Source organism: Rhinopithecus bieti, unplaced genomic scaffold, assembly GCF_001698545.2.
Source record: "Rhinopithecus bieti isolate Rb0 unplaced genomic scaffold, ASM169854v2 scaffold_24996, whole genome shotgun sequence".
Taxonomy (NCBI): domain Eukaryota; kingdom Metazoa; phylum Chordata; class Mammalia; order Primates; family Cercopithecidae; genus Rhinopithecus; species Rhinopithecus bieti.
Genome location: NW_016811678.1, coordinates 739,588 through 753,837, shown reverse-complemented (window position 1 = coordinate 753,837; position 14,250 = coordinate 739,588). Strand labels below are relative to the sequence as shown.

At 42.9% G+C, this 14,250-nt stretch overlaps 2 protein-coding genes across 2 annotated transcripts in view; one reads left to right on the top strand and one right to left on the bottom strand.

Annotated features, from left to right (window-relative positions):
- LOC108543844 (S-adenosyl-L-methionine-dependent tRNA 4-demethylwyosine synthase) overlaps positions 1-3,789 on the bottom strand; it is a 135,652-nt gene extending 131,863 nt beyond the window's left edge. Inside the window, exons 1-3 of the mRNA XM_017894649.1 lie at positions 3,615-3,789; positions 2,029-2,159; positions 1,292-1,429 (exon numbers count right to left, since the gene is read on the bottom strand). Of these exons, the coding sequence (XP_017750138.1) occupies positions 1,292-1,429; positions 2,029-2,159; positions 3,615-3,627 (282 nt within the window). The 5' untranslated portion in view covers positions 3,628-3,789. The remainder of the gene's footprint in view (positions 1-1,291; positions 1,430-2,028; positions 2,160-3,614) is intronic.
- A 1,154-nt stretch (positions 3,790-4,943) lies between these two features.
- SBDS (SBDS ribosome maturation factor) lies at positions 4,944-12,731 on the top strand. Its single transcript, XM_017894661.1, has 5 exons — positions 4,944-5,328; positions 6,266-6,395; positions 7,166-7,366; positions 9,358-9,522; positions 11,922-12,731. Exons 1-5 carry the CDS (start codon positions 5,201-5,203, stop codon positions 12,048-12,050), a joined length of 753 nt encoding a protein of 250 aa, XP_017750150.1. The 5' UTR covers positions 4,944-5,200; the 3' UTR covers positions 12,051-12,731.
- The last annotated feature ends 1,519 nt before the right edge of the window (positions 12,732-14,250 follow it).

The following is a 14,250-nucleotide window of genomic DNA, read 5'->3' as shown; positions in this document are numbered from 1 at the left end:
AAAAAAAAAAAAAAAAAAGAGAATGGGGCCAGGCACGGTGCCTCATGACTGTAATCCCAACACTTTGGGAGGCCAAGGTGGGCAGACTACTTGAGGCCAAGAGTTTAAGACCAGCCTGGGAAACATGGCAAAACCCCATCTTTACAAAAAATACAAAAATTAGCTGGGTATGGTGGCATGCACCTATAGTCCCAGATACTCAGGAAGCTGAGGTGGGAGGATGCCTTGAGCCCAAGAGGCAGAGGTTGCAGTGAGCCAAGATGGCACAACTGCACTCCAGCCTGGGCAACAGAGCGAGACCCTGTCTCCAAAAAAAAAAAAAAAAGCAAAAAGGAGAAATCAAAGTACGTACCAGATAACCTCACTCAATCCTCATAGTGACCCTGAGATAACCATACTATTATCATCTGTAATTTACCATTTCACAGATAAGCAACTGAAGCTTAGATGGCAACACAGCCAGATCCTGTTTCCCCCCCAAAAAGGAGAGAGACTGGGAAGCATCTTTCAACTAGATATCAGCTATATCTACTTTAATGTCTACCTTTAACACTTTTAGCACTATTCGAAATCAAAACAAGTTTCATTACATAGATGTGTGATGTGAGGCCAGGTGCAGTGGCTCACGTCTATAATCCCAGCACTTTGGGAGGCCAAGGCAGGTGGATCAACTGAGCCCAGGAGTTTGAGACCAGCCTAACCAACATGGTGAAACCCCCATCTCTACTAAAAATACAAAAATTAGCCAGGCGTAGTAGCGGGCACCTATAATCCCAGCTACTCAGGAGGCTGAGGCAGGAAAATCGCTTGAGGTGGAGGTGGAGGTTGCAATGAGCCGAGATCGTGCCACTGCACTCCAGCCTGGGGGACAGAGATAGACTCTGTCTCAAAAAATAAACAAATAAATAAACATAGATGTGCGATGTGAAAGTCAGGACCATATTGGAACTATTGGTGCCATTCTTTTTTCCCTATTCCCTACTTCCATACCCATGGGCATCAATAATGGACTCACAACTTTCTCTATCCTGCTGAAGCAGAAGCAAGCTTCAGAACAAAGACCCTCAAGACAGTGACCACCAGACACCACCAATCAGCTCTAACTGGGCATAGGAGATGAAACCCACCTACCATTGCAGAAAGGAAAAACATTTGAGGGGAAAAGGTTGGGAGAAAGAATAAAGAGGGTTAGATGACCAATTCAGTTCACTGCTAAAGGACAGTTCACTGCTAAAGTAACTTTCTTAAAATGTCAGGAAACCAAAGGAAAAGCATCATATAAAGTTTTTACCTTTGCTGTACCAGTCTGAGAACCATAAAAAATCTTCACTCCAGACACAAAGATGTCTTTCTCTTGAAGGGAGACATAACCATTCGTCATCAAATTCTGAGGTGCTTTTGGAACAGATTTTTCCTGTAAGTTCCTGTCCTGAAAGACAAATAATTACACAAAATCCATCAAGTCTAAATCATTTCCCAACTTCAGCAGGGATGAAAATTAGCACAGATACTGACACACTTTATTTTTCTCTTAATCTGACACACTAAAATTTTCTCTTAATCTTTCTGGTTGTAGCCCCCTTGGTATAATAAGGTCCTTTAATAGGCAGGACCCACATTTTTAAGGCTCATGATTTCCATTCCCTCCAAGAAAAAACTTTACACACTCTTATCCTATAAAGATTTTAGTAGAATAGTAGTAGGAACTTATTTTCTGATCCTTAATGAATGGAAAGGCAAGAGACGACTAGTGACCCTTAAAGGTATAAAACAAATGTTTTCATATAAAAGGTTCATTTTCATTACAAAAGTCTTCCTGTATCTTAAAATGAGACACAGAAAAGTAAATAACTTAATCCAAGATAACCTAGTCTCCAAACACTTAGAGAAGAAATTTATTTTAGGCATTTCATTAAAATGTCTAAAGACCAAACCACAAAAGTAATTAAAGATTCCTTTTAGTGTTTAAATCCTCTATAAAATCTGATGCCTAAATACTCTATTAAAAAAAAAAATAACTCCACTTACCTGTGTCTTGCTGACAACCTGGAGACAAATCCAAAGGCTAATGCTAACAGCAAAGCCCAGATAAATGTAAAACCTGTTTATCCATAATGATATTAAAGGTGAGGAGAGGTCCCATGTATCCACAGAAGGATCTAAATTTAAAATGACACACACAGGTAATTTCATTTAAAGGTATATATACAAAGATATCCATTCCAACTTTAAGAAGAAAATAGGCCGGGCGCGGTGGCTCAAGCCTGTAATCCCAGCACTTTGGGAGGCCAAGACAGGCGGATCACGACGTCAGGAGATCGAGACCATCCTGGCGAACACGGTGAAACCCCGTCTCTACTAAAAAATACAAAAAAACTAGCTGGGCGAGGTGGTGGGCGCCTGTAGTCCCAGCTACTAGGGAGGCTGAGGCAGGAGAATGGCGTGAACCCGGGAGGCGGAGCTTGCAGTGAGGTGAGATCCAGCCACTGCACTCCAGCCTGGGCGACAGAGCGAGACTCCGTCTCAAAAAAAAAAAAAGAAAAGAAAAGAAAACCAACCTGACATTCAACAAGTCAGCTAAGAAATCTAATTCAAAAATCAACTGTTGGCCGGGCGCGGTGGCTCATGCCTGTAATCCTAGCACTTTGGGTGGCTGAGGCGGGCAGATCACCTAAGGTCAGGAGTTCCAGACCAGCCTGGCCAACATGGTGAAACCCCAGCCTCTACTAAAAATACAAAAATTAGCCGGGTGTGGTGGCGCGCGCCTGTAATCCCAGCTACTCGGGAGGCTGAGGCAGGAGAATTGCTTGAACTCGTGAGGCAGAGGTTGCAGTGAGCCGAGATCGCGCCACCGCACTCCAGCCTGGGCGACAGACCAAGGCTCCATCTCGGGGGGGAAAAAAAATCAACTGTAATAAAACACCACTATGTAGTAACGTAATAAATTATCATATTGTTAATACTAACTCAAAGAAAAATATAAAAATTGTATCTCCACTTCGAAATGGCATTTAGAAGCAAAGAGTAGGGAACATAAAGTAAAAATGACTTCATGTGAAATTGAGTTAATTTTAATTTTTTTTTTGTTGTGACTGCTCCATAAAAAAGCTTAAGTAGTAAGAGTATACTTTTACTAATCGTTACTTCAAATGGCTCACGGTTAAACTTGTTAAACAAGATTCTCAGTAACTGACCTTACGCCTCATTTTTTTTTTTTTTTTTTTTTTTTTTTTTTTGAGTGAGATATCAGGGACCTGCCTCAAACGTTCAATCTGGGGCAATTTCAAAAGTCGAAGCCTGAAATTTAGGCGCTTTACAGGTGCAAAAAGTCCTAATACCACGTGGGTAAAGTGGGAGGAGTACCTTTTCTGTTTTCATTGAGGGGTTGGAAACCGTGTTTTCTTCTAAACTACCCCCTAGCCTCAAAAGGCAAAAGCCAGGTCAAAGCTAGGGGATCAGTCCTCCTTGCTCTCAGCGGCGGGCTATCTGGGCTGTCAAGGCAACCAGTCTCCGAAGGAAGGGGCACCGAGGACGCCACTCTGCCGGAGAGGGTCTCAGTAAAACGTATTACCCTCTCCTGCCGCCCCATGGTCCTTGCCCGCCGGTGCCCTTACCCATCCTCCTCATGAGCCACAGCGAGACTAGGAATCTCGGGACCTGGATAACCCGATGGTTCGCAATTTGTACCGCGAGACGCACCGAGCTACCTCGCAGCGTTAGCGCGGTTAACCGGGTGCCTGAGTGAGCTGGGGGCAGCCATGGTGACACTGGGCGGGCCAGGTCCTTGATTGGCTCAGAGGGCGAAGAGGTGGGCCACAGCAAAGCCCAGAGGCTCTGGGAAAGGAAGCCAGTGCCGGTGCGCTCTCGGGACTTGCTCCGATTGGCTCAGAGGGGGAAAGAGACGTATCCAGAAATAAGCACCACCCAGAGTTCCGGGCAATGGTGCAGGAGCGCTTCGCCCTCCGTTTGGATTGGCTCAGACTGGGACAAAGGTGGGTCCAGAGAGAAATGATTGGCATGGGGAAAATAAAGAGGGGAAAGGAGTGGAAGCGGGGAAATGTGTGGTGGACCTGTTTGGATTCGGTTGGAATAAAACCGATGATAGAAAGGCATTAATTTTGGGAAACCCCAGGATGGACTCGCTATTAGATGATATTAAGAATTGTAGTTAATCTCGTCATGGTATCTGTTAAGGGGCTATAGGCTGAAAGTATTTAATGCTGAAACATATGATGCGTTAAGTTACCCCCAGCCGGCCGGGGCGCAGATGACTCAAAGCTGTAATCCCAGCACTTGGGAGGCTGAAGGGAGGTATCGCTTGAGCCCAGGAGTTCGAGGACCAGCCTGAGCAGACATAAGTGAACCTCCGTCTGTACAAAATTTTTAATTTATTTATTTAATTAAATCAGCTTGGCGTGGCCGTCTCCACACCTGTAGTCCAGACTACTTTGGGGGGGGGAAGCTAACGCTGGAGATCGCTTTGAGCCCAGAGGTCGAAGCTGCAAGTGGGGCCATAACCTGCCACTGGCACTCCCAGCCTGGTGACAGAGTGAGACTGGCTTTAAAAAAAAAAAAAGTGTAAATTAAAAAGCACAAAAAATGGAAAAAAAAAGAAAGAAAAAACAAGAATGCAATATGTTAATAATTTGTTGAACGGGGTGATGGGTCCATTGGAAGGTTCATTTCCACATTTTTGTCTACATTTATGTAAAATATTTCTTATTATAAAAGGGGAGAAATTAAAAAATTATTATAAAAATAAATTGTATTATAAAAAATATTTTATTAGTAAAGTGGGTCTAGGCCCTTTCTGGCCCTTGAATTCCGCGGAACCAGGTGGTGCCAACGCTGTGTTTCAACCCGGCCGCTAAACATCTGCGAGCATCCTGTCAGAGCTCTCAGCTCATTGGCGAAAGTAAATTACGTCAAAGAAAAGCACCTCCCTTTTTGGGCGTGGAAAGATGGCGTAAAAAGCCACAATGCGCAGGCGTCGTCGCTCACTTTTCGCCTCCCGGCTTCAGCCCCGCCTGACGTCTGCGCAATAAGGCTGCCGGGCGCACTGTGGCGGCCGCCTGAAGCTGGTGAGTGGCGGCGCTGCGCACTTGCGGTTGGGTCAGTGCCGCGCGCCGCTGGTGGTCTTCAGGCTGGTCGGTGCGGGTCTGCCCCGGTTCGCCGGCTCCTAGGTCTTTGAACAGCCGCGATGTCGATCTTCACCCCCACCAACCAGATCCGCCTAACCAATGTGGCCGTGGTACGGATGAAGCGCGCCGGGAAGCGCTTCGAAATCGCCTGCTACAAAAACAAGGTGGTCGGCTGGCGGAGCGGCGTGTGAGTAGCCCCCTCCCTCGGGCCTGGGCTTGGGCCGTCACCTCCGAGGCGGCCTGTCTCTGCCCAAGTCTAGTGAATGGGCCAAGCTGAGGTCTTGGCCGGGGAGGAAATGGAACATTCCTGCTGTCAGCATGAGACGTCGCAGTACGAGCTTGGCTTCTAAGCCACGGGTTCCTTCTTTATTTGGTTGGTTCGGATTGGGTTGTTGGTTTGGGGTTTTGTTTTGTTGGTGTCATAATAGCTGCAGCTAAGAAATCTCATAATTGTGGTCCTTTTCCCAGAATAATGATAGCTGAGAACCTAGTCTTCCGAATACTGTCATAGTTGTGGATACATCTGGTGTCACAGATCTCAGTAGCCCTAGCAGTTTGAAGTGCGTAGTGTCTTCACTGCTGCCATCTAGGGTTTGGCATTCCGTGGCAGCAGCTGTCCGCACCCCACCCTTAATGTTTCTTACGTCCTCCCGTGACATTTTTCTCCAGTGAGCAAATGGTCAGGCAAATACGGTTCTGAGTTTTGAAAATGTTCCCTCAGGCCGATGCGGGCAGATCACTTGAGGCCAGGAGTTCGAGGCCAGCCTGGCCAACATGAAACCCCGTCTCTACTAAAAATACAAAATTAGCCGGTCTGGTGGCGCATGGCTGTAATCCCAGCTACTCGGGAGGCTGAGGCAGGAGAATCACTTGAACCCGGAGGCGGAGGTTGCAGTGAGCCGAGATCGCGCCATTGCACTCCAGCCTGGGTGAAAACAGCGAAATTCCGTCTCGGGGTGGGGATGGGCGGGGAAGAAAAAGAAAACGTGCTCTGGACACTAAAGGTCATCAGGGGGATTTGTTGTGTGTTGCCGTTCATGTTGTTGCCATCTCGTATTTAAATGTAAATGCATGTCCAAGTTTGAAGTATATTCACGTAGGACTTTCTCTCCTGCCCTCACAAGGGAAAAAGACCTTGACGAAGTTCTGCAGACCCATTCAGTGTTTGTAAATGTTTCTAAAGGTCAGGTTGCCAAGAAGGAAGATCTCATCAGTGCTTTTGGAACAGATGACCAAACTGAAATCTGTAAGCAGGTGGGTAACAGCTGCAGCATAGTTAACCCTAATAGCCGTTTATAACGTACTTGTAGGTATGTTAAGCATTGAAGGCCGTTTTTTGGAGGAAAGACTAACACAGCAATAATGGGAGCTGCACAGCGTCGCTTCTAATGACAAAGGACTTGGTGGTTTTGTTTGTTCATTTGTTTTTTGGGTTTTTTTTTGCCACAACCTCCTGAAATCAAATTTTGTACTAAATTACTTCATTTTTCTATAAATTACCTCATTTATAGAATGTGGTATACCTGAAAACAATTTGTTTTCAAGTATTTCATCTTTCAGACCTTTTTTTTTTTTTGGAGACAAGAGTTTTGCTCTGTTGCCCAGGCTGGAGTGCAATGCACTCCACTGCACTCAGCTCACTGCAACCTCTGCCTCCTGGGTTCAAGCGATTCTCCTGCCTCAGCCTCCCGGGTAGCTGGGATTACAGGTGCCCACCACCATGCCTGGCTAATTTTTGGATTTTTAATAGAGATGGGGTTTCACCATGTTGACCAGTTTGGTCTCAAACTCCTGACCTCAGGTGATACGCCCGCCTTAGCCACCCAAAGTGCTGGGATCTCACTGCGCCCAGCCAAAAGATTCTTGCATCTTTTGGGCAAAGCCCAAACCATTACTTATATATTAATAGCTGGAGAGGATGAAATTTAATTTTCTCCCCAGCTACTCATTTTTTGTGGCTAGTTAACAAATAGTGTGTGATAGAGAAAGATAGTGATTTCTTAAATGTGTTGGCATTTTTTTAGATTTTGACTAAAGGAGAAGTTCAAGTATCAGATAAAGAAAGACACACACAACTGGAGCAGATGTTTAGGGACATTGCAACTATTGTGGCAGACAAATGTGTGAATCCTGAAACAAAGAGACCATACACCGTGATCCTTATTGAGAGAGCCATGAAGGACATCCACTATTCAGTGAAAACCAACAAGAGTACAAAACAGCAGGTGAGTGCTTTCTCATGTCATCAAAATACAGCCTTGGAAATCAGTTTTCTCTGAAGAAATCATTAAAATAACGGGTCTGGGGCCAGGCATGATGGTTCACGCCCGTAATCCTAGCACTTTGGGAGCCAAGATGGGAGGATTGCTTGAGGCCTGGAAACAGCCTGGGAAACATAGGGACGCATGCCCCATCTCTTTTTTCTTTTTTTGAGAGAGAGAGAGAGAGAGTCGCACTCTGTTGCCCAGGCTAGAGTGCAGTGGCACGATCTTGGCTCACTACAATCTCTGCCTCCTGGGTTCAAGCAAGTCTCCTGCCTTAGCCTCCCGAGTAGCTGGGATTATAGGCATGCGCCACCACACCTGGGTAATTTTGTATTTTTAGTAAAGATGAGGTTTCACCATGTTGGCCATACTGGTCTTGAATTCCTGACCTCAGGTGATCTGTCCGCCTCGGCCTCCCAAAGTGCTGGGATTACAGGCGTCAGCTACCATACCCCTACCTGTAATTTTTTTAATATAAAAAATTAAATTTAAAAAATGGGTCTGCATGGAAGCAAGTGGGTAGAAGGTTTGAGGAAGAGATGGAGGAAAAGGACGGGGTTGTAAAGATAGGTAATATTTTTTTTTTCAAGTAAACACAAATATGTATGTAGGACTTTCTTCCTCCTATCCAAATCAAACTTTTAAAGACAAAACTTGAGTTTTTAAAGGGTCATTTTAACACCTCTTTTGAATTTTAATTTATATATAATTCACATACCATAAATTTCACACTCGTAAAGTGTGTACATGTTAAGTGGTATATTAACAAAGTTTGGGGACCTTCCCTGCTACCTGGTTTGAGAACATTTTCATCACCACGAAAGGAAAGTCAGTATCCATTAGTAGCCATCCCCCATTTCCCCCCGCAGGCCCCTCCCAACCACTAGTCTCCTCTCCTTATGGGCTTGTCAATTCTGGACATTTCATGTAAATGGAATCATACGATATATGGCCTTTTCATGGTTCATACATGTTGTAACCTGGATCAGCATGTCATTTTTATGCTGGAATAATAGCCCACTGTATGGAAAAAAAACATTTTGTTCATTCATTTCTCAGTTGATAGATACTGGGTTGCTTTCAATTTTGAGCTATGATGAAGAATGCTGCTATGAAATTTGTTTCATGTTTTTGTGTAGACATACGTTTTCATTTCTGTATACCTGGGGACTACCAAACGTTTTTCCAAAACAGCCGCACCATGTTACATTACCGCCATCAGCGTTTACAAGTCCCAGTGTCTCCACATCCTCAGTAATGCTTGTCATTGTCTACCTGTTTGATGATAGCCATCCTGGTGGTATCTTGTTTTGGTTTTGATTTGCATTTCCTTAATAATGATTTGAGCATATTTCCACGTGCTTATTGATGCTTCATCTGTCTGCTTTTGGGAAATCTCTGTTCAGGTTCTTTGCCTTTTGTTTTTTTTTTTTTTTTTTTTTTTTGGAGATGGAGTCTCACTCTGTCACCCTGGCTAGAGTGCAGTGGCACGATCTTGGCTCATTGCAAACTCTGCCTCCTGGGTTCAAGCGACTCTTCTGCCTCAGCCTCTTGTGTAGCTGGGATTACAGGCATGGCGTGCGCTACCACACCTGGCTAATTTTTTTTTTTTTTTTTTTTTATTTTAGGAAAAAAAGGGTTTTACCATGTTGGCCAGGCTGGTCTCGAATTCCTGACCTCATGATGCACCCGCCTCGGCCTCCCAAAGTGCTGGGATTACAGGCATGAACCACTGCACTCAGCCTTCACCCTCTTGAAAGTTTTTTGAAACACAAAACCTTTTCCTCTTGATAAATCCAATTTTTCTATTTTTTTTTAATGGTCACTTATGTTCTTAATATTATACCTAAGAAACCATTACCTAATCCAACTACATGGAAACTACTTTGTTTTTGAAAGCCTTATTAAATAATGTAGTAGAAGAGATTACATTCTCGATTTTGTCTTGGTAGGCTTTGGAAGTGATAAAGCAGTTAAAAGAGAAAATGAAGATAGAACGTGCTCACATGAGGCTTCGCTTCATCCTTCCAGTGAATGAAGGCAAGAAGCTGAAAGAAAAGCTCAAGCCACTGATCAAGGTCATAGAAAGTGAAGATTATGGCCAACAGTTAGAAATCGTAAGAGTCAAGTATTTTCTTTGCTTCACGTTACCTAAATAGCGTATTCTCTAGTAATAAATTTGTAGCAAACATTTAGACGTTGTAAACAGTCAGATATTTTCATAAGACTAAAGGTTGGTCAACATTGTTTACTACAAAACATTTTATTTTTTTCCCAGCGTTTATTTTTCTCATACATTATGCGTAGTGTTTTAGATACATTATTTTAGCAAATTTAGCAACCATTTAAAATAAGCCACTTGAAAATCGCTATTTTTAGTGGAAGGTTAATAACTCCAATTACCTTAAAAATTTTGCAACAATTAGTACAAAGCACACTATGGAAATTTATGTTAAGTTTTCAGAGATAGCTCAATTGCGTGCTTTACTCTGGTGCTGATCATAATCCTAAAAGACATAATCCCAAATGCCACAATCCCAATGTTGAAATAACAAAAAAATCAAAATCCCTAACGTCCAAAGCCTGAACTTCTAAAATCTTGAAAATTATGGTTCCAAAAGATTGAATCCTGGCTGGGCGTGGTGGCTCATGCCTGTAATCCCAGCACTTTGGGAGGCTGAGGCAGGTGGATCACCTGAGGTCAGGAGTTTGAGACCAGCCTGACCAACATGGAGAAACCCTGTCTCTACTAAAAATACAGAATAATCAGGCGTGGTGGCACATGCCTGTAATCCCAGCCACTTGGGAGGCTGAGGCAGGAGAATCGCTTGAACCTGGGAGACAGAGGTTGCAGTGAGCCAAGATTGCGCCATTGCTCTCCAGCCTGGGCAACAAGAGCGAAACTCCATCTCAAAAAAAAAAAAAAAGATTGAATCCTGAATGATGAAATTCTGAAAGCTGAATTCTGGCAAAAGGATTAGCACTCTTTTCAGTTGTATGCAGGATAGTCGCATCTGCTTAATTGCATCATGTTAGGCAAAGCTAGGACCTTGTTATTGTCTTCATTTGGAAATTAACAATGGTTTAAGTAGATGTCTCTCAGTGCCAGGTTGATGAGGGGTGGAATTGTGGATATAATTTTAGGTGTCAACCTGGCTGGAAAGGAATCCCTAGAAGCCTGATAAAGCATTATTTGGGGTGTGTCTGTGAGGGTGTTTCCAGAGGATATTAGTGTGTGAACCTGATGACACTAAACACAGAACATTTTAAAGAAGCAGCGAAACCATTAGGTCCTTATGACCTCACCCCTTAGCTTCAAACACAGTGTAAATTCAGCTGTCTATAAATTCATGTTTTCAGGGCTTTTGCAGCTTTTCTATTTATTTATTTATTTATTTTTGTTTTATTTTATTTTATTTTTTTGAGACAGAGTTTCACTCTTGTTGCCCAGGCTGGAGTGCAGTGGCGTGATCTCAGCTCACTGCAACCTCCTGCCTCCCGTGTTCAAGCGATTCTCCTGCCTCAGCCTCCTGAGCAGCTGGGATTACAGGCATGTGCCACCACGCCCAGCTAATTTTGTATTTTTAGTAGAGATGGGGTCTCTCCATGTTGGTCAGGCTGGTCTCGAACTCCCGACCTCAGGTGATCCGCCCACCTTGGCCTCCCAAAGTGCTGGGATTACAGGCGTGAGCCACCTCGCCCAGTCTGCAGCTTCTTTTTGAAAGTAAATTGAGTATGTGAGTATCCACCGTAGATGTGAATTAACCCATCTGACACTACTTGAAGTTCTAAAATCTTTGCAAAACTGTACGCATGGGCTGGGTGCAGTGGCTTATGCCTGTAATCCCAGCACTTTGGGAAGCCAAGGCGAGCATATAACCTGAGGCCAGGAGTTCAAGACCAGCCTGGCCAACATGGTGAAACCCCATCTCTACTAAAAATACAAAAAATTAGCCAGGTATGGTGGCAGGCACCTGTAATGCCAGCTTCTTGGGAGGCTGAGGCAGGAGAATCACTTGAACCCGGGAGGCAGAGGCTGCAGTGAGCTGAGATCACACCACTGCACTCCAGCCTGGGGGACAAGAGCAAAACTCTATCTCAAAAAAATGAATAAATAAATAAACGTATACATGGTCTCTAAATAAGTCTTCACATTGCTTTTTCTCCTTCATACGTGGAGGTGACTTTATTGAGCTATAAAATATAATGCTAAATTTTAGTATCAGAATGAGAGTTTTCTAGTTTGTCCCTTCCATTTACAGCTGAAGAATCAGAATAAGTGTTTAAACATAGGGATTAATGCCTTGTCACAGGGGCCTACATGGCCACTTGAGGACAGGCTGAATTGGAACCGAGTGTGCTGCCGTACCCATTGTCTTACGTATTGCACCATAGAACTGTGGCATTGTTAGAGATCTCTGGAAAGCATTGTGTTTGCCTTAAAGGAAGTTAAAGCTGAGTTTCTTCTGTGTATTGCTCATCCTCATGTTTTAAACTGCTACGTTAAATGTTTCAGGTATGTCTGATTGACCCGGGCTGCTTCCGAGAAATTGATGAGCTAATAAAAAAGGAAACCAAAGGCAAAGGTTCTTTAGAAGTACTCAATTTGAAAGATGTGGAAGAAGGAGATGAGAAATTTGAATGACACCCATCAGTCTCTTCACCTCTAAAAACACTAAAGGGTTTTTGTTTCCGACAGCACTGTTTCATGTCTGTGATCTGTCAAATACTTGCTCACACTATTTGACATTTTGTATCTTTGTGTTAAGAGTGGACACGGCAAGGCTTTCCTACATAAGTATAATAATGTGGGAATGATTAGGTTTTAATTATAAACTGGAGTCTAAATCTAAAGCAAAATTGAAACTCCAAGATGCAAAGTCAAGAGTGGCATTTTGCTACTCTGTTTCATGCTTTGACAACTTTCCAAAATGAAAGTTATTTGAGGCAACTCTTGTGGGTGAAAAGTTATTTGTACGGTAGAGTAAGATTATTAGGGACATGTCTATATGACAAAAGGGGGAGTCTTTCCTAAAAAAGAAAACATATGATGCTTCATTTCTACTTAATGGAACTTACGTTATGAGGGTCATTATGCTTGGATGATGTTCCTGATTAGCTGAGACAGATATAGGAAAACTGTGCCGGACTTCAATAATTTTCATTGAACATGCTGCCATAACTTAGATTATTCTTGGTTAAAAAATAAAAGTCACTTATTTCTAATTCTTAAAATTTATAATATATATTAATATAGCTAAAATTGTGTGTAATCAATAAAACCACTCTTATTTTTATTAAACTATGGCTTTTGTTTCTAGACAAATTCCTAACTCTTTTCTCTGTCTGTGTCTGTGGTAGGGTTAGGGAGTTATTAAGAGAACTCAATAAGTCAATATGAAGAGTGCTTAGAACAGGGCCTGTTCTTGTAAATACCTGAAAAATTTTTGCTAACACTTGGGATGTAACTGAAGAATTATTGTAGTATTTAAACACGTAAATGGACAAGGTGCAAGCTTTTAAAAATCTACTTCAAGGCCAGGGGAGGTGACTCACACCTGTAATCCCAGTACTTTGGGAGGCTGAGGCAGGCGGATCACCTGAGGTCAGGAGTTCAAGACCAGCCTGGCCAACATGGTGAAACCCCATCTCTACTAAAAATACAAAAATTAGCCAGGCATGGTGGTGCACACCTGTAGTCCCAGCTACTCGGGAGGCTGAAGTAAGAGAATCGCTTGAACCCAGGAGACAGAGGTTGCAGTGAGCTGAGAACATGCCACTGCACTCCAGCCTGGGTGAGAGTGAAACTCGGTCTCCAAAAAAAAAAAAAAAAATCTATTTCAAAAGAGATACATTCTAGAAGATAAATTCACTCAAACATACAGATGTATTTCTGGACAGCAGTTTTAATTTTAACTGAAAACAGACTTCTCGACTTGAAAAGGTACTGATTGGTTTATAAGCACACAGAACTCCCTGCTAATACAAACTCTCAGAAATGTCCCTTTAGTTTAAAATAATTATAATTGAGATTATAAAGTCAAAACTTTTTATTATAGTATTAACAAAATATATTCTTGTTTGATAACATGAGAATGAGCCCTTTTTCTGTTAATGCTAAAGCTGGGCTGCTGTTTTGATACAGGTATTTGTTCAATATATCAATAGCTCTATCTTAGTAGGAAAATAAAAACATTTATTATAACATTTCCTTAAGATTTTCTGGGGCCAGACGCAGTGGCTCACACCGGTAATCCCAGCACTTTGGGAGGCCAACGCGGACCAATCACTTGAGCTCAGGAGTTCGAGACCAGCCTGGGCAACAGGGTAAAAGCCTGTCTCTACCAAAAATACAAAAAATCAGGCATGGTGGTGTGCACCTGGTCCTAGCTACTTGAGAGGCTGAGGTGGGAGGATCACTTGAGCCCAGGAGGCAGAGGTTGCAGTGAGCTAAAATCACCCCATGGCACTACAGCCTGGGCAACAGAGCCAGACCCCATCTCAAAGATTTTCTGATTCTGAATATTCATTTTTTTCTAAAAAGCTGTAACTTCAAGAAATGTCAAATGTAGATCACATCTGAGTCATCATTTAAACTTATTTTTTAAATTTTATACTAATTTCATTATCAAAGAACTTAACATTTTTGGTTCATGATCGTCTTCCCAGTACCACAGCCATTATGGATTATTTTAAGGATTGATTTATTTGACTTTTTCAATGCAAGCTAATGGTGTGTGCATTTGGTCACAAAGACATTTCAGACTTAGGCCTCTTCTTTTAGCACAGTTCTTTTCCGTGAAGCTTGCCTTGTACCGCATACACAATTACTTGCTCCAGTTGCT